Source organism: Belonocnema kinseyi, chromosome 5, assembly GCF_010883055.1.
Source record: "Belonocnema kinseyi isolate 2016_QV_RU_SX_M_011 chromosome 5, B_treatae_v1, whole genome shotgun sequence".
Classification (NCBI taxonomy): Eukaryota; Metazoa; Arthropoda; class Insecta; order Hymenoptera; family Cynipidae; genus Belonocnema; species Belonocnema kinseyi.
Genome location: NC_046661.1, coordinates 139,825,316 through 139,845,373, shown reverse-complemented (window position 1 = coordinate 139,845,373; position 20,058 = coordinate 139,825,316). Strand labels below are relative to the sequence as shown.

The 20,058-nt window shown below is 29.1% G+C and overlaps 1 protein-coding gene across 2 annotated transcripts in view; it reads right to left on the bottom strand.

Annotated features, from left to right (window-relative positions):
- Positions 1–20,058, bottom strand: part of LOC117173061 — a 451,519-nt gene that overhangs the window by 18,824 nt on the left and 412,637 nt on the right. For both annotated transcript variants that reach the window (XM_033361436.1, XM_033361438.1), the window contains 5 exons: positions 19,631–19,724; positions 8,231–8,782; positions 7,556–8,046; positions 855–1,384; positions 500–784 (listed from right to left, as the gene is read on the bottom strand). In XM_033361436.1, the coding sequence (XP_033217327.1) occupies positions 500–784; positions 855–1,384; positions 7,556–8,046; positions 8,231–8,782; positions 19,631–19,724 (1,952 nt within the window). The remainder of the gene's footprint in view (positions 1–499; positions 785–854; positions 1,385–7,555; positions 8,047–8,230; positions 8,783–19,630; positions 19,725–20,058) is intronic.

Here is a 20,058-nt window from a genome sequence, read left to right as displayed (position 1 = left end):
GTTAGGAAGAAAGCATCGTGGTTTCGTTGCTGTTCCTGCCTGCTCGCATTTTTTCCTTGATAAGAATGCTGTGCGACTACCGAAAAGTTGGTGATTATTTTTTACAAATTTGCTGTTTTGATTTGATAATAATAAAAATAAAAGAATTGGTTGCCTACTCATTTTTCTTTTCTCTTTTTTATTGTTGACTGAAAAAAGAATTTATTTCTGTTGTTTTTTAGGAAAAACGTGATCTTTTTCGAAATTTCAAGAGGAACCTTTTATGGTGGTTGTCCGAATTTGTTTGTTAGATTCTTAATTTTATTTTCAGGGAGTTTGCAGATTAAGTCGATTATTAGACGTTAAATAGTATTGTAAATTTGATCTGAGTCTCGCTTAAATTTCTTCAATTTTAAGTGATATTTGACAGCCTTTATTAATTCTGAAATTTATAGAAGATAGGATCAACTTATAGAAAATACACTTGAGATTTGAGGTTTTTGATTATTATTTTATTCACCTGTGATAAGCAAATTGTTTCCACTTGGAAGGCCAATTACTCGAAGTTCCAGTCTGCTTTCCAAAACCCTCATTCCAGTCATCAGTCATCTTCTGAGGCCAGGAGCCTCCATCTGATTTGGAGTTCCACATCCTCTCATTATTGCTTCTTCCAGGCCAAGGTCGATTTCTAGGTTCTTGATCATAGGACTCCATGTGCTTCAATTCATAAGGCCTCCATGTTGATTTGTTCACCGGTTCCCAACCTCCCATCGACTGTATCTTTGGTGAGACATTCTTACCAACTCTGCAAAAAGAAACTTCTTCAGTAGATCAGGAAAAATCAGATCATCAAATAATCTGAAGTTTAAACCTACCCAGGCCAAGTTTTTCCACCAGGATTCATATTCTCAGTCCAAGACCTAGTGTCGTCATCAGCAGAGAGGTTCTCCGAACTTGGGGCCTTACTCATCCAGTCATCAACCCCTGAAACCTTCACAGGCCAGACAGAGTCCTTTCCTACTTTCAGCTTAGAATCCTTCATGAGTGTTCTTTCTTTGTACTTGGTCTCTGAAGGTTTAAAATCCTTAGAAGGATTTTTTTCAGGAAGAAGTCTGTTTTGCTTGTCTAGCCCCAGCTTCCTGACGAGGTCAGCATTGGGATTGTAGGATTTTCCATTTTGGTCCTTAGGCCAGGGTTTGGCTGCTGGGAGTCTGAAGGGCCAGGTGGCTGGGTCAGATGTTAGACTGTTCCAGGACTTCATTGTAATCTTGGGGACTACACCCTTTTCTTTGGAATCCTGCTTAAGAGAGTCTAGTTTCAGCTCTGATCGATTCTTGCCCTTGTCCCAGGAGAGAATTTGGTCCTGGTGACGATTCTGGCTGAGTTTTTCTGGCCAGGTTGGTACCTGAATTAATTTTTAATAAAATATATACCTGAATTGGAATTATTGGTCAGACATGTAAAAGCAAGTTTTGATCATAAGGGATGCCAAAAAAGACGAATTTCCAACAAAATACAAAAAATCTCAAACCAAAAGTTGAATTTTCTTCTGAACTAGTTTTAATTTTCTACAAAAAAGGTTTTTTTTAACAAAACAGTTTGATTTTAACAAAAAGCTGAAATTTTACTTGAAAAGCAACGATTTTCGACTATGCATGAAATAAAAATATTTTCAACAACCAAAGTAAATTTTAAAAAAAGACAACTTTAACAAAGCAGTTCAAATTTTAACCAAAGAGATGAATTATTAACTAAAATATTTAATCGTTGAATGAAAAATTAATTTTTAGGAAAGTTCACCTTTAAAACCTTTGTTTTACATTTTTAATCAAAAAGTTTAATTTTTAAACGAAAAGATCAATTTTCTACAAAAAAGACGAATTTTCAATCAAATGGAAGAATTCACAACCGAAAACTTAAACTTTTAAGACAGAAAATTTTTGGTTTGATTTTTAAAAAAGTAGTTCGACTTCAAAACCTAGTTGTTAAAGTTTTAAAGAAAGCGATTAATTTTTTAACAAAAAGAGTATTTTTTAAACAAAAAGTTTCATTTTCTAACGAAAAAAAACATTTTTCAACAAAATTAAAGAATTCAAACTCAAAAACTTTAATTTTCTAATGAAAAAGTTAAATTGTTAACTAAAAAAGATAATTTTTAAACAAAAAGTTAAATTAATCATCAAAGAAGACTAATTTTCATTAAAATTTCAGGATTCGCAATTAAAAAGTTGCATTTTTAAGAAAGAAAGATTTTTCTAATTTTTTAGAAAGTAGTTCAATTTTAAAACCTAGTTGTTAAATTTTAACGAAAATGATGCATTTTCAAACAGGAAGATTAATTTTTTAACGAAAGAACCAAATTCTAAACAAAATTAAAGAATTCAAACTCAAAAAGTTAAATTTTCTACTGAAAAGATAAATTTTTAAACCAAAAGATTAATTAACTACCAAAAAAGACGAATTTTTTATAAAATTCAAGAACCCTGCACCAAACTGTAGAATTTTTACTAAAAACCTAAATTTTTGAACAAAAAGGGTCATTTTCTATTAAAAAATATGTATTTTTAATCAAATTCAGGAATTCAAAAACAAAAACTTAAATTTTTAAGTAAGCAAATGTTTTGTTTGATTTTTAAGAAAGTAGTTCAACTTTAAAACCTAGTTATTCCTTTTTTAACCGAAACGATGAATTTTTAAACAAAAAGATTAATTTTCTACCGAAAAAACCAATTTCTTAACAAAATTGAAGAATTCAAACTCAAAAAGTTGAATTTTTTACTAAAAAAGATCAATTTTCAAACCAAAAGAATAATTTACTACCAAAAAAAGACGAACTTTTCATCAAATTTACAAGCTCTCAAAAAAAGTTAAAGTTTTAACTAAAATCAAAAAGTTTAAATTTTCAAACAAAAAGATTTTTTTAATTTTCAGGAAAGTAGTTCAATTTTAAAACATAGTTATCAAATTTTTACCAAAATGATGCATTTTTGAAGTGAAAGATTAATTTACTACATAAAAAGACCAATTTTGAGTATTTTTTAAAAAATTTTTTTAAAAAATTCTAGACTTTTCAACCAAAAATTTAAATTTTTAACTAAAAAGATACATTTTCAAACTAAAAAATTCATTACCAACGACAAAGACTAATTTTTAATAAAATTCAAGAATTCGCAGTCACATAGTTGAATTTTCAACTAATAAAAATAAATTTTTAAACAAAAATATTATGAAACGAAAGGTTACATTTTCTACTAAAAAAGATGAATTTTTAAACAAAAAGACTGATTTGCTTTCAAAAAAGGCGAATTTGTCAATAAATTTTAGAAGTCTCAATGAAAAAGTTTGACCGAGAACCTAAATTTCAAAGTAAGGTAATGAATCTTTAACCAAAAAAATTAATTTTTAATAAAAGAGTTTAACTTTCAACCAAATATTTGAATTTTCACTCAGAAAGATTAACTCTTAAACAAAGCAAGAAGATAATGTTCCAAATAGTTAAGTTTTTACCTAAAAAAGGAACTTTACAATAAAAATAAAGTGGTTACATTTTCAGTTCGGAATTGAACTTTGAACAAAAAAAAATGAATTTCCAAGGAACGAAATTCAGTATCTACCAAAAATACGAATTTTTAACCAAATTCTGAATTTTCTAAAAAATAGTTAAGTTTTTAACTTTTTATCAGAAACATGAATAAAATAATACGAATTTTTCATATTCCTAGTAGATACATTTTTAACCAAAACAATAAATTTTTAAACAAAAAGATTAATTTTCTACAAAAAAAGAATTTTTAACAAAATTGAAGAATTCGCACTAAAAATATAAATTTTTAATAAAATTTAAGAATTCTAAATGAAGAATTTTTTGAAAACGAAAATGTTTGAACTTTAAAACCTAGCTGTTAAATTTTCGTACAAAATTATGAATTTTTAACTAAAAAGATTCATTCTCTACCAAAAAAAACTTAATGTCAAACAAAATTGAAGAATTCTTACCCAAAAACTTGAATTTTCTGCTGAAAAAGATAAATTTGTGAAAAAAAAGTTTAATTTACTACAAAAAAAGAACAATTTTTCATAAAATTTAAAAACTTTTAAGCGAAAAGTTGGAGTTTCAACTAAATATAAATTTTTAAACAAAAATATCAATTTATTACAAAAGAAGACTTATTTTCATTAAACATTGGGAATTCGCAATCAAAATGTTAAATTTTTAAGAAATAAAGATTTTTAAAATTTTTTAAAAAGCAGTTCCATTTTAAAACCTAGTTGTTCAATTTTTACCAAAACGATGCATTTTTCAAGAAAAAGATGAATTCAGTAACTAAAAAGACAAATTTTGAATAAAATTTAAGAATTATGACTTAAGAATTTGAATTTTCTACTTAGAAAGATAAATTTTCAAACAAAAAGATTAATTTACTACCAAAAAAGACGAGTTTTTAAGAAAATTCTAGAATTTTTAACCAAAAAGTTAAATTTAGGCTAAAAAATATATGTTTATAAAGAAAAACTCTTATTTCTTAAGAAAAGAGACCAATTGTTAATAAGATTAAATAATTCGCAGTGAAAATTTTAAATTATCAACTAAAAAGGGTGAACTTTTAACAAAAAGATTAATTTACACCATAAAAGACGAATTCTTAATACAATTAAAAAATTCTGCACCAAACTGTCACATTTTCAACTAAAAACCTAAATTTTTGAACAACAAGGTTCATTTTCTAACAAAAAAGACGCACTCTTAATAACATTCAAGAATTTTCAACCCAAAAGTTTAATTTTAAGCTACAAACTTTATTAATTTTTTTAAAAGTTTTTAAACTTTAAAATCTTGTTGTTACATTTTTACCAAAAAGATAAATTTTTAAACATAAACATTAATTTTATGCAAAAAAAAACGAATCTTAAACAAAATTGAGGAATTTGCACTCAAAAAGTTGAATTTTCGACAGAAAAAGATGAATTTTCAAACAAAAAGCTTAATTTACTAAAGAAAAAAATTCTTCTTAAAATTTAAGAGTTTTAAACCAAAAAGTTGAAGTTTTAAGTAAAAAAGATTTATTTTTAAGCATGAAAATGAATTTAATACCGAAAAATACTTTTTTTTTAATTTACGAATTCTCAACCAAAAAGTTTAATTTGTGGGAAAGAAAGAATTTTTTAAAATTGTTAACACAATGCTTGAACTTTTAAACCTATTTGTTCAATTTCTAAAAATATAAATTTTTAGACAATAAGATTAATTTTTACTGAAAAAACTGAATGTTCAACAAAATTGAAGAATTCTTACCCAAAAAGTTGAATTTTCTACTGAAAAAGATTCATTTTCAAACAAAATGTATAATTTACTACCCAAAAAGAGAATTTTTTCGTGAAATTTAAAAGTTCTCAAACAACAAGTTAGAGTTTCAACTAAAATATACATTTTTAAACAATAAGATTAATTCAATACCAAAGAAGACTAATTTTGATTAAACCTTAAAAATTCGAAATTAAAATGTTGAATTTTTAAGAAAGAAAGATTTTTAAATTTTTAAGATAGTAGTTCAATTTTAAAAACTTGTTAGATTTTCACCAAAACTATGCATTTTTTAAGAAAAGATTAATTTACTACTTAAAAAGACAAGTTTTGAATAAAATTCAAGAATTATGATAATAGAATTTCAATCTTTTACTGAAAAAGATAAATTTTGAACTAAAAAAGATACATTTTTAAACGAAAACATTCATTTACTAAGAAAAAGGACTCATTTTTAATAAAATTCAAGAATTCGCTATCAAAAAGTTGAATTTTCAAGTAATACAGATGAATTTTTAACAAAAACCCTAAATTTCTGAACGAAAAGGTTCATTTTCTAAAAAAGACGCATTTTTAATAAAATTCAAGAATTCTCAACCAAAAAGTTAAATTTTCAAGAAATAAATTTCTTTATTTTTTGAAAAAGTACTTAAACTTTAAAACCTAGTTGTTACATTTTCAACTAAAACGATAGATTTTTAAACAACAAGATTAGTTTTCTACCAAAAAATGAATTTTTAACAAAATTGAAGAATTTTCACTCAAAAAGTTTAATTTTCTATAGCAAAAGATGAATTTTAAACAAAAAGCCTAATTTCCAGAAAGAAATTATTTTTTGATAAAATTTAAGAGTTCTCAAGCAAAAAGTTTATATTATAACTAAAAAAGGTTTTTTTTTTAAAGCAAGACAATTAATTTACTGCCAAAAAATAATTTTTCATAAGATTTAAGAATGCTCAACCATAAAGTTTATTTTTTGAATAAGGAAGAATTTTGTTAATTTTTAAGAAAATAGTTGAACTTTAAAACCAAGTTTTCAATTTTTAAACAAAAATTAATTTTCTAGCAAAAAAACTGAATGTTTAAGAAAATTGAAGAATTCTTACCTAAAAAGTTTAATTTTTTCCCGAAAAAAAGAAATTTTTTAACAAAAAGTTTAATTTACTACCAAAAAAGAAAAAAATTCATAAAGTTTATAAGTTCTTAAACAATAAGTTCAAGTTTCAACTAAAATATACATTTTCAAATAAAAAGATTTATTTACTTCCAAAGAAGACTAATTTTCATTAAACATTAAGAATTTTTGTAATCAAAAAGTTGAATTTTTAAGAAAGATTTTTTTAATTTTTAAGAAAGTAGTACAACTTTAAAATTATGATCCAAAAATTTGAATTTTCTACTAAAAAAGATAAATTTTTAAATAAAAAGATTAATTTAATCTAAAAAAATAATAGTTTTCAATATCATTCTAGAATTTTCAACCAAAAAGTTGAATTTTCAACTAATAAAGATTAATTTTTCAACATTAAGATCATGAACCGAAAAGTTGAATTTTCTACCAAAAAGATGAATTTTTAAGAAAAAGATTAATTTACTATCCAGAAGAGACGAATTCCTAAAAAAATGTAAGAATTCTGCACTAAACTGTTGAATTTTCAACTAAAAGCCTAAATTTTTTAACTAAAAGGTTCATTTTCTAACTAAAAATACGCATTTTTATTAAAATTCAAGAATTCTTAAACAAAAAGTTGAACTTTTATCAAAAATAATAGAATTTTAAACAAAAAGATTAATTTACTACAAAAAAGCAATAAAATGTAATAGTTATAAATAATTAAATATAAAAAAATAAAATAAAAATATAATAAATTGAATAATTCAATAAAATTCCAGAATTCTCAACCAAAAAGTTGAATATTTTACCAAACAAATTCATCATCTAGAAGCGTACTAATAACGTTACCATATGTACTTATAAAAAAATTTCTTTAAATAACGTTACTTTGATCGGGAGCAGACTACTTGAAAACGGCTTTTTTGCCTCCTATTTTACAAGGGGTCCGGGGGGGGGGGGAAGCATATAGAGGAAAGATGAAAATAATTTTAAAAATGGGATTTGAACAAATCAAGGGATGGAATTAATTCAAGAAGAGTAAAAGAGAAGGGATAACAAATAGGAAAAGACAGAGAGAAGATGATGTAAAAAAAATTAAATGATCAAGAAAGAATTAGAAATGATGAAAGTAAGGAACAGTCCAAAACTGGAAAGCTAACCTGAAGAGACTTATCCCCGGGCCAAGAAGTGCCAGCCCCCAATTTCCAAGGCTGCTGATGGTGTTTTTGATGCATCTGCCAAGACTTCTCCAGAGGACCTTCCTCATCATCCTCACTCTCCAGTCTCGACCAGTAATCCCCTTTCCAAGGTTTCCTCCAGGGCAACCAGGTCTTAAGATCAGGTTGTCTGGCTGGTTGTCTCCATGACCACTTGCTAGGAGTAATCGGGAGTGTCCTATCATCAAGGTTCCAGGGTCTTTCGTAATCAAACTGGGAATCTTGCCAGGTCTTACTAGCTGCAAAGTCTCTTCCCTTAGGTCTGTATTCCCGATTTCTGGCGAACTCACCAGACTGAAGTGCGAAATCATCCTGGTAGTCATTTTGGAACCTCTCCAAGGGAAAATCTTTTGGAAAGGGATTATATTGGGGGAACCTTGAGGACTGGTAGTGAAGAAGTTCTGGAGGATCGTAGTCTCTGTTTCGCATTGGATCTGTTCGGGAAACAAATCAGTAAACTAATTACTCATTATTATTTTATTTCTTATTTGTTTCAGCAGAGTTTGCTACGCGGAAGATCTTCTCCAGGGTCTACATTTGCCCACGAATATTTTATCATATTTAGAGATTCCTAACTCTGCTTATAAACGTATTATAAAACAAATAAAATTTACTCACCATCATCAAAGACGGAAGGCACCTCTCGATGTCCCAGAGGTATCTGATGGGTATTAACTTTTCCAAAATGAAGAAGTCGTGGTTGAGAGTACTCCCTTGCACTCTTCAACATCAAAGCCTCCCTCTGATTATTTAAAGCCTTCAAGGTCTCCCTCTGCTTCTCATCTATCAGCTGATGCCCAGGAGGTGGGGTGCGAGGTTTCGACATCATCGAGTACCTCACTTTGGCCATATTTTTTGGATTCTCCTCCCTCGATTCCTCTCTCCAGGGATTCCTAAACAATTTCTCAGCAACGAGTCGCCACGGGACAGGTGTTGTTAACCAAGGAGAATCTGTGGTTTCAATTAAAGGGGTCGTCATAGGCAGTGATGTTGTAACTTTCTGATGAGGCTTCTTCTTCTTTTTTTTCTTTTTTGGTTTCTTGAACGTTCTCAGTGGATCGTTTACTGTTGGGGCTGTAGAAGATGGGTAGAGAAAAGAAGATGGAAGCAGGTTTCGCTTCCTAGTCTGCAAAGCTTGACGTGAGTGTTCTAAACCACCCTCGATGTCCACTAAGAATGAGAAAGATATTTTAGTTCTCATCGTTTGTATCCATTGGAAAAACTAAACATTTATCGCATTAAATCAAAAAAATTTCAACAAAAAGAATTTCTATAGGTCGCTGAATCCGAATCTGTGTTTATTTTTACCCTGTCAGATCAGGATCAAGGTTAATTAAAGGTCAAACAGAGAAAACCGTTGGACCAGAGAAACCTATTAGATCAAAGAAAACCTCTTTTAGAATTTTTCGGGGTCGCCGGAACCGAATCCAGAGTCAGACCATTAGGTCAGAATGAAGGTCAAAATGAAGAAAACTATTTGATCGAAAAGAGCATCTGCTTTTAGACCTTTTTGTGGTGACTAAATCCGAATCTGGAGTCAATTTGACCCCATCAGGTCAAAATAAAGGTCAAGTGAAGGTCGCTAAATCCGAATCCGGGATAATTTTTACTCCATCAGACCGGGATGAAGGTCACACTATAGACAAAAATAAGAAAACCATGCAATCTAGCTAATAGAGTTGAACTTACTCCGGATTCGGTTTCAGCGACCCCGTCAACGTCTGAAAGTAGAGGTTTTTTCCAATTCCATGGTTCTCTTCATTTTGACCTTAAGATGACCATTATGCGGACCTGGTGGGATAAAAATGACCATAGATTCGGATTTAGCGACCGCAAAAGTTCCTTTTAACTTTAACTTGATGCAGGCACATCTAAGAGTAGAGTTCTTCTAAGATTTCTTAGTTTTCTATGAACTAATTTTTTTCATTATTTTAAACTACAGTTAACCTTAATCCTAACCTAATGGGGTAAAACGGAGTTCGGATTCGGATTCGGATTCAGCGACCCGAAAGCTTCTGAAAGCAGATTTTTTTATACAATCGTTTTCTTTATTTCGACCGTCAATTGACCTTGATTCTGACCTGATAGGGTCACTATGATTTCGGATTTGAATTCAGCGACTTCAAAAAGATATTAAAAAATGTATTCAAGCAATTCAAAATTGATTACATTTAAAAAAAGAAATTCAAATTTTAGTTAATTTTCATACAGGAACTAAGATATGTTTAATTTTTTTTATAAGATTAGGAAAAGTTTCAAATATAAAACAATGTCAATTTAGCAATCTAGGATCGTCTTTTTTTAAATGTTTGGTTTTAATGCTAACCTTGTTTAATAAAAAGTAAATGAAAATAAGATTCAAAAATCGGATTTCATAGATCTCTGTGAAGTTAATTTACGAGTACATTTTCAAAAATCACTTAAATTAGATAAAACTTGTAATCTCTAGGCGATAAGTCTAGATCTATGAGCTCGCATTTTATGATAATCAGCCCTTTCACCGTAAAAACTGCAAGAAAATTTTTGTTTTATGTAATTAAATTTTGCGGTAATTCATGGCAAGTTATCAAATATAACTGATTAAATTCCCGTAAATTACCAAAAATTTCCGAAAATTTATTTAATTTTGGGTAATTTATCTTAAGTTGCGAATAAATTACCTTACTATAAATGTCCAAAAATTTACAAAAATAATTACCTGTAAAATTACTATAAATGATAAAAAATTTCCATAAATTTATGAAAATTTGTTTATTTCAATTTTATGTAATTTATGGTAAGTTACCATAGTTACCTGTAAAATAACCATAAGTGTTAAAAAATGTCTATAAATTTTCACAAATTTAGAGACATTTTTTAACAACATTTATCTGTAAAATTTCCATAAATTACCACACAATTTTGTAAATTTGCGGAAATTTATTTAAAAAATTTCAATTCTATTTTGGGTAATTTATGTTTAGTTAAAATATTTTCCTGTAAAATTACCATATATGAACCAAAATTACAATAAATTTTTATTAATTTATAAAAAAAATTTTATTCAATTTTCGGTAATTTATGGTAAGTTCCCTTATCTACCTGTAAAATCACTATAAATTACGTATATTATGGTCCCTTCATTCATAATCTAATATGGGCTGAAATCATGACAGTATTTCGATAAATTTCTGAAATCATCTGTTAGAGTGGGCAAGAAAGTTAAGGGAAGTGAGGGGAAGAAAAAAGTCAATCTGAGGAAGTAAAAAGAGGGCTTAAAGGGAGTGGGAAAGAAAGTGATGGGGCAAGTAGTAGATGAGAGGATAGAAGGGAGATTAATGTATGGGAGAGGGAAAGTAGGAATAAATATGCTAGGGACAGTTGGAGAGGGTAGGAAGGGGAGCATAGAAAAGGTTTAGAAGTAGAGGGGACGAGTGGAGCGTAGAAGATTGCTGAAAAGGTATAATGAGTAGGAAAGGAAAGTAGAGTCAAAAAAATAGAGGAGGAAAATACTCGTGGGGTAATTGGGGAAGTGACATGCTTAACAAAAAGTGACGGTATAAAAGGGAGGGAAGTAAAAAGAGTTTTTGAGGCATAAAAAGTTGAGAAAAGCAGGGCTTTTATAGTAAGAGGTAAAGGAGATACGATAGGAAGTGTGGCTAAACAAAAGGAATGGGAAGTAGGTGTCTGTAGAAAGGGAGCATTAGGAAGGATAGGTTACGAGAAGTAGGCAGATGAGGGGCCAGCATAGGAAATGGTGGGAAGTATTGAAAAGGAAGTCAGGACAAATAATGGTAGAAAAATGGCAAAAGATGTATTTAGTGCAGCTAAAACGACAAACGAGAAAAAGAGGGATTGATAGGGGTAAAGAGAAGATCTACCTGACATAATTATTATCCTAATAACACGAAAAAGTACCCTCCAATTGTTCTGATTGTGAATAGCGTTTTCAGGAACAGAATTGAGGGACCAGAAATAGGGGAAAGTATTCGTAAAAAGTTAGCATATAGTAGGGCAAGACAAAGAAAAATATAGAAGGGATGATGGAAGATGTAAGGAGCGAAGCATTGGATAGCAAGGAAAGTAGGGAAAGTAGAAGGAAATAGGGAAATATACTAGGATTGGAGTAATTTCGGACAGCACAAGAGATAATAGAAGAAAGAGATACTAAGGATTAAGGGACGAAATGCAGAGAGATTGTGTAGTTGACGATAGCGCTAAAGAGGTTAAGAGATGTGAAAAAGTGAAAAGGATAAGGCTTTTTGTGAAATTGTGAAAAGCCTAGGGAGGGAAGTGTGGGAAGGTTATTATTGCGAAAGTTACAGGAGGCAGTGTAAGTGAGAGGGCGGGAGATGATAAGATAGGATCAGATGGGATAGCGCAAAATAGAAGAGTTACGTGATGCGATTAGTGGAAGGGTAATGTATAAGACTGAGAAATATGGGAAAATATGTGAAGTGTAGTAGGAGAACAAGGAGAGAGAAAAGAGAGGAACCATGGAAAGGCAGTGAAAGTAGGGGAATTATGAAGAAGGATTAGTGGTGATGGGGATAGATACGTAGAAATAAGAATGAGAAGAGTAGGCAATAGGGAAGGGTAGTAGAGATGGTTTAATTGGGTAATTGATGGAGGAGAATTGAAGCAAGTGAAAGTGCGGATTAGTTCAAATAACTGAAGTATAAGGAGCATGTAGTGTAGTAGAGGAGAATAATCCATATGTGAAATGGTGGAAAGAGTAGTGAGGAAAGGGAAGTAAGGAAAGATAATTTTAGATTAACTTAAATAAACCATCGCATGTCGACGGAGGGTGAATGATAAGATAGAAACAGATAGAATAGGGCAGGAAAATACGGGTGGTAAGGAGAAGAAAGAGAAATAAAAGAGATGAAGCATGGAAAAGTAGTTAAAGTAGGGAAATTATTATTGAGGAGTAGGGGTGGTAGGAATAGATAACTAGAAATGAGAATTAAAAGGGTGGGAAATAGGCAAGGGTAGAAGAGGTGGCGTAATTGTGGAATGTTTAGAGGAGAATTAAACAGAGTGATTGGTTAAAAGAGATGAAGTTTAGAGAGGATAAAGTTAAGTGAAGCAGGGTAACGCAGACGAAACGATAAGAAGGGAAATAGGGAAAGGTAGCCTTAGGGGTAGTTAAAGGAAGCAGTGTATGTAGAAAAAGGGCGAATGATAAGATAGAAGCAGATAGGATGAGGCAGGATAGAAGACGTGGACGCAATAAGCGGGAGAGTAAAATACAGGAGGAAAAAATATGCAAAAATATGAGTGGTGTAGCAGGAGAAGTAAAAGAAAGAAAATAGAGTAAACATAAGAAAGGAGTTAAAGAAGGGAGATTATGAAGAAGGAGTACGGACAGTGAGAACGGAAGGTAAGTAGGAATGAAAAGTTGAAGAGGGGGAATTCGGAAAAGTTAGTAGAGGTGGGTAATTGAGGAGTTGACGGAGGAGAATTGAGGCGAAAGGAAGTATGGATTAGTTAATAGGGATAATAAGTATAGAGAGGATAGTGTAGTTTGGAAGGGACAGGCAGGGGAAATTATGGGAATTGTGGCTGAATGGAAGGGACAAAATGTGTGTCAGGGGATAATGCAAGGCAATAAAGGACGGAGTGTTAGAATGACAGGGAAGAACGGATGATAAGTAGGAATGAGAAATTAAAAGGGGGAAGTTAGGACAGGATAGTGAAGCTGGTGGAATTGGGGAATTGACGGAGGAGATTTGACGCCAAAAGAAGCAAGGATTACTTAAAAGAGATGAAGAGTAGAGAAGGGATAGTGTAGTTAGAAGGGTCATGTAGGCAAAATGATGGAAAATCAGTTTGAAGGGAAGGAATGAGATGTGTGGGAGGGGATAATAGGAGAAAATAAAGAAGGGGTTGTTAGAGGTAGAGGGGAGAGTGGAAAATTGAAAAACCTGATTAACGTCTAAGTAGAAACGAAACAATTTTATTTTGAGGATTGTGATTGAAGTTTCACTACTAGGTTATCTGCCACTCTCTTAACAAAATTTTGAGTATGTTTTATCAAGTGGGGAACTTTATTTATCGAGGAAGTTTGGCCAGCTCGTTATCGTGTGGCCGCGTTAACGACCCGATTCGCGAAACCCGCATTTCCGGATTTTCGTGCCAACCGAGGAGTGAATATTCCCTAACTCTACGTCGATTCCTATCATAAAGCAAGCCTCGATGAACTTTGCTAGATTCATTAATCAAGAATTCTGACTGGCGTGCTATTAAGGCGCCATAGTAGACGCAATAGAGCTGAAATCAGTTCCACAAACGGGGCATTCCGGACTACTGGATTTTGCCGCTGAATTAATATAGTATGCAATATCTGCCTAGGATGGATGACCTCCTCAGCACTGCCAGAAATTCCAGGAAACTTAACAATTACCCGAGAATTTTCTTCTGAAAAACCAAAAACTGAAGATTGGTGTTCTAAAAATGACAGCTAAATAAATTTTTAAGATATTTGTGAAAGCCGGTTTTTAAATTAGAAAAAAAAAAAATTATTTAAGGGCTTTTGACAAAAGGTAGACCATTTTCAGCAATTAGATTTTCGAGAGTCATGTATAAAATATTGAGCCCGATTCCTGAATGTGATTTTATAAATTCCATGTTAGTATAAAAATTTTTTAATATTATAAACAAATTTACAACAGATTACTTGTCAACAATGGATTCTTTTTTTACTAAATCGACTGTCAATAACTTAAAATAGTATATTATGCAATTTAAAAAGTTTATAAGTTGTCAAAAATTTATGTCAATTTTCGGTAATTTATGGTAATTTTCGGTAATTTATGGTGAACTATCATAAATTTCCCGAAATTTAATTGCAAAATGTCTATAAATTTCCAGAAATTTATTAAATTTTTTGGTAATTTCTGGTAATATTACAGGTAATAATGGAACTTATCATAAATTGTCTCAAATTCAATTTGAAAACGTTTATAAATATCTAGAAACTTATGAAAATTTTCCGTCATTTATAACAATTTTACAGGTAAATGTGGCAACTTATCATAAGTTACAGGAAATTCAATTTAAATTTTTTTATTTATTGCCGGAAATTTATTTTAAAAATTGGTAATTTATGTGCAATATTACTGGTAATTTATAGTAACTCACCATAAATTGCACAAAATTCAATACAAAAATTTCCATACATTTTCGGCAGTAATTTTACAAGTAAATTTTGTAATTTTCCAAAATTACACCAAATTCAATCAAGTATTTTGAAAATTTCCGGAAATTTTTGAAACTTTTTAGTACTTTATTTTAATGTTGAAAGTCATTTCTGGCAAACTACTATGAATTTCCAAAAATTTAATTTAAAAATGTTCATGAATTTCCAGAAATTTATGGAAATTTTCTATTATTTATCATGATTTTACAGGTCAATTTGGCAACTTGCAATAACGGAACCAAAATTCAATTTAAAACATTATTACAAGTTTTAAGTAATTTATTAATTTTTTTGTAATTTATGGTAATATTACAGGTGATTTATTTAACTTACCACAAATTGGCCAAAATTAAATTAAAAATGGCTATAAATTTCCAAAAATTTATAGATTTTTTCGGTTATGTATGGTAATTTAACAGGCAAATGTGGTAACTTTTCATAAATTACCCGACATTTAATTTTAACTTCGTCGTAAATTTGCCGAAATTTATGAACATTTTTGATAATTTATGGTAACTACCATAAAATTCACAAATTTCAATTCAAACATTTCTATAAATTCCTGGAAATTATGGACATTTTCGGTCATTTATAATAATTTTTGCAATTTACTATAAATTACCCAAAGTTTAATACTAAACATTTCTATAAATTTTCGGAAATTTGTGAAAAGATTTGGGAATTCACGGTAATATTACAGTTAATTTATGGTGACATTTTCGTTCATTTATGGTAATTTTACAGGTAAATATGATAACTTACCATAAATTAACAAAAATTTAAATACATTTTTTAAAATAAATTTCCGGAATTTTATGAAAAATCCTGGTAGTTCATGGTAATATGACAAATAATATATGGTAACTTTCCATACATTTTTCAAGATTCAGTTTTAAAATTTCCACAAATTTCCAGAAATATATAAAAAATTTTGGTTATTAATGGTAATTTCATGGGCGAATTTGGTCACATACCATAAGTTACCCAAAACTTAATTTCAAACATTTTTATAAATTTCCGGAAATTTAAGAACATTTATGGTAACTTATGGTAATATGAGAGATAATTTATGGTAACTTACCATAAATTGCAAAAAATTAATTTAAAAAATGTATCTGAAATTTTTTATTAGTTTATTGTAATATTACAAGTAATTTATGAAAACTTAAGATAAATTATCGAAAATTTAATTTTAAAATGTCTATAAAATTCTAGACATTTATGGATATTTTAGGTAATTCATAGTAATTTTCTAGTTAAATTTGGTAACTGACCATAAATAACCCAAATTTAAATTTTAAACATTTTTCTAAATTTCCGGAAATTTATTTAAAATTTTGTTAATGTATGGCAATATTACAGTTCATTTATGGAAACCTACCATAAATTGTCCATCATTTATTTTAAAAAGGTTTATATATTTTCGGAAACTTATGGAAATTTTCAGTTATTAATGGTAATATTACTGGTAATTTATGGAAACTGACCATTAATTTCCAAAAATTTTATTTAAGACTAACTAAAAATTTCTGGAAATTTATGGTCATTTTCAGACATTTATGGTAATATTACTGGTAATTTATGAAAACTTTCCATAAATTGGCAGAAATTTGATTTAAAACTGGGTAGAAATTTCTGGAAATTTTCAGTCATTTACAGGAAACTTATTATAAATTTTCCAATATTAAATTTAAAAAATTCTATAAATTTCCGGAAATTTTCAGAAACTGTTGATACTTTACGGTAATTTCATCAATTATATATGGTAAGTTTCCATAAATTACCGCAAAATTATATTATCTGCAACCAAAAATTTTCTTACAATTCTTACGATAAGTGGGCTGACTATCTTAAAATGCGAGCTAATAGATGTATAATTCTTATTATTCACATCTGGCGTCACTTTTTACGCCCTAGGGAGTAAAAGGTAGAGCTTTATTCTTGCTTCATAGTTGGCGAAAAGGTCTAAAATCATGTACGTGTCATAAAGAAGATTTTATTTATGAGTAAACTTTTTCAGGCGATAACAATTGTTTATTGTTTAAATAAATTTGATAAGAAAAATACGCATTTTCGTACGTTTTCGACATGAAAACAAAAATGTTTTGACCAAACGGCTTGAGTTAAATAAAAATGATGTAAGGGTTCGTATTAGAAAAAAGTCGAAAAAATATTTGTTAAAATTTTTCAAGCTCTTCTGTTTTTTTTCTTTTAAAATTTAAGTATATAAAATTCAACCCTAATTTTCTATTGGTTTAAAAATTATTGCGAATTTTTCATATAAACAGTTTCCATGATTAAAGAATAATAAATATGGGAAAAAAAATTTTGCAAAAATTACAATCAAGTTAACAAATATATTAATTTTCAAGTAGCGCATTCACTTATTAAGTTCCTCATAAACATTAAACTTTTTTTCAGTTATAACCTGATGCATTTTTTGTAAAGAGAATTATTACTGATTTCATGACAGTTTAGAAAAATAGAAGTTGAAAATAAATTTTAAATTAAACAAAGTTAAAAGTATCAATTTTTTTGTTTAATATAAGAAAAATATTTTCAAAAGTAAAAATTTGGTAAGTACAAATCTCTTCAAAATTGTGTAAACTTTTGTTTGAAGGAAAAATGATAAATTGAGTGATTTATAAGAACGAATACAGAGAACTCTTTCTCTTTATTGCGCTGTCTTCAAATTGGGTTTTAATTGAGCGGTTCTTGGATTTTATGGAAATTGATATTAAATTGTACTTTATCAGGACAATGAGCTCTTGGAGACACGAAAAATGAGAGATTCTACTGAGTTGTAGTATAAGGAATTTTTTACAGGCTTCCTTAACTTCTCTGTAGTTTAAAAAGCTTCTTTTAATTAAGAGCTGCTTTAATTACTCGATACTGCAATTAAAACTATAGCCTCTCTAATGTTCGTTTTATTAATTTTAATTAAATAGAAATGTGAGATAGATGTTCAAAGAAACTTTGAAATAAATAATTGGATCATAATTGTTTTTTTTTCTACTAAAATCAATATTTTCTGAACATTGATTTTACTTTCTAAACTTTCAGAATGCCGGTCGAATGCTCTGACCCACTAAGCTACAGAGACAAGATTAAGTTCTTCAGAACCCCTACGAGTTGAATTCCGAGGTAATTCTTTATAATTGTAAGAATTGTTTTTTTAGCAATCGACTGTTTTATATTTTTTGATTTTATGGTTCTGATCAGATAAAATGTAATAAATAATTTGATGTTGGTCGTTTTGTTGTAGGGATTTAAATCAATATGTTTTTAATATTTGTTTTGATATCTAAATTGTGAAAAAATTGCTCCTAAACTTCACTGGGATTCGAACCCAAGTCCTTTAGATTGTCAGTCTAACGTTCTCATCCACTAAGCTACAAAGAGAGGACATTAATTTCTTCATATCCTAGATAACTTGAATTTCATCGTGATTCCTCATACTTTTCAGATAAATTTTTTAAGCATTTAAATGTTTTATATTTTTTTAAGTTACAGTTTAGACCAGATAAGTCTATTTAATAATTTTTTGGTAATTTTGTTTAGCTACTGGTCTGAAATAAATATTTTTGATATGTCGATTTTTATTTTGAAATTGTGAAAAAATAGCACTCAAGGTCCGCTGAGATTTGAACCCAGATCTTTGAGACTACGGTCTGGCACTCTAGCCCAGTAAGCTACAGAAGGATAAAATTAATTTATTTACATCCTCTATAAGTTGCATTTCCACGTGATTCCATACACTTCTTAGATTAATTTTTAAAACATTCGAATGATTAATACAGTTTAATGTTATAGTTTTTACCAGATAAGTCTATAGGATAATTTGCAATTATCTTTTTGTAGCTACTGGTCTGAAATGAATATTTTTGAATGTCGATTTTCGTTTATAAATTGTGAAACAATCGCTCCCAAGCTCCGCTGCAGCTTGGACCCAGATCTTTGAGATTGCCCGTCTGATGCCCTTATCCACTAAGCTACAGACGGATGAAATTAAATTATTCAAATCCTCTATAATTTGCATTTCGACGTGATTCCAGACACTTCTTAGATTAATTTTTAAAACATTCAAGTCTTTTACATTTTTTAATGTTATCATTTTTCCCAGATAATTTTATTTAATAATTTGTTGTTAATTTTATTAGGTAACTGTTCTAAAATACATATTTTGTCAATGTCGATTTTTATTTCTAAATTGTGAAAAAAAGTAGCTTTTACCCACTAAGCTGCAGAGACGAGATTAGTTTCTTCTTATACTTCTTAGAATAATTTCTTAAACATTCGAATGCTTTATAGTTTTTATGTTAAAGTTTTGACCAGACCAAAGAATTGAATAATTTGTCGTTAATTTTGGTTGCTTAATGGTCTTAAATTAATATTTTTTTAATATTGATATTTATATCTAAATTTTGAAAAATTTTTCTCAACTCCGCTGGGATCCGAACCCAGATCTTTAATATTGCCGGTCTGATGCGCTTACCCACTAAGCTACAAATTGTTTTTTTTTGTCTACTGGTCTCATATTAATATTTCAATATCAGAATATATTACAACTTAAATCAAATAATGCATGAAATTTTATCTGGTCAAATGCATGACATAAAAAGAAAATATAAAACTTTAAAATATTCTACTTTTATAATCAGTTTTCAATATAAACAAAATTGGAATTTATGAAAGTATCAAAGACTTTATTTTGCATCCTTTTTAGATGAAAATGTCTTTCGATGACGAGGATGAATATTATGATAAAGTACTTTGCATGATAAGTCGATATTACGAGAAAAGAACCCCTCTTGTTAAAAAAAATCATTGGCACTTACTCAGGAGTTGATGAACTCTTTCCCATCGCTTAGGATCCTCTGCCAATTTTACCAGTAAATTCAGCACATTTTCAGTCAGCATTTCTTCCTCCAACTGAAAAAAAATTATTTGTTAAAATAATTGTTTTTTAAAATACTCTTTTTTTTCAAATTGAAGATGCTAGAAAAGATTTTAATTTTAAATAAAAAATATATTTAACTTCATCGAACAAGCGAATTTTTGACAATATAGTTTAATTTATAATTAAAACAGTTTAATTTTCAATCAACAAATTGTACATTCAATAAAAAAAGACTAAATTTCTACCAGAAGTTCAATTTTAGACCACGGACGTGAATTAAAAAAAACAGATGAATTTTTAAGAAACTAGTTCAACTTTCAGCCAAGTAATTGAAGTTTTAACTAAAATAATTAAATTTTTAAAAAA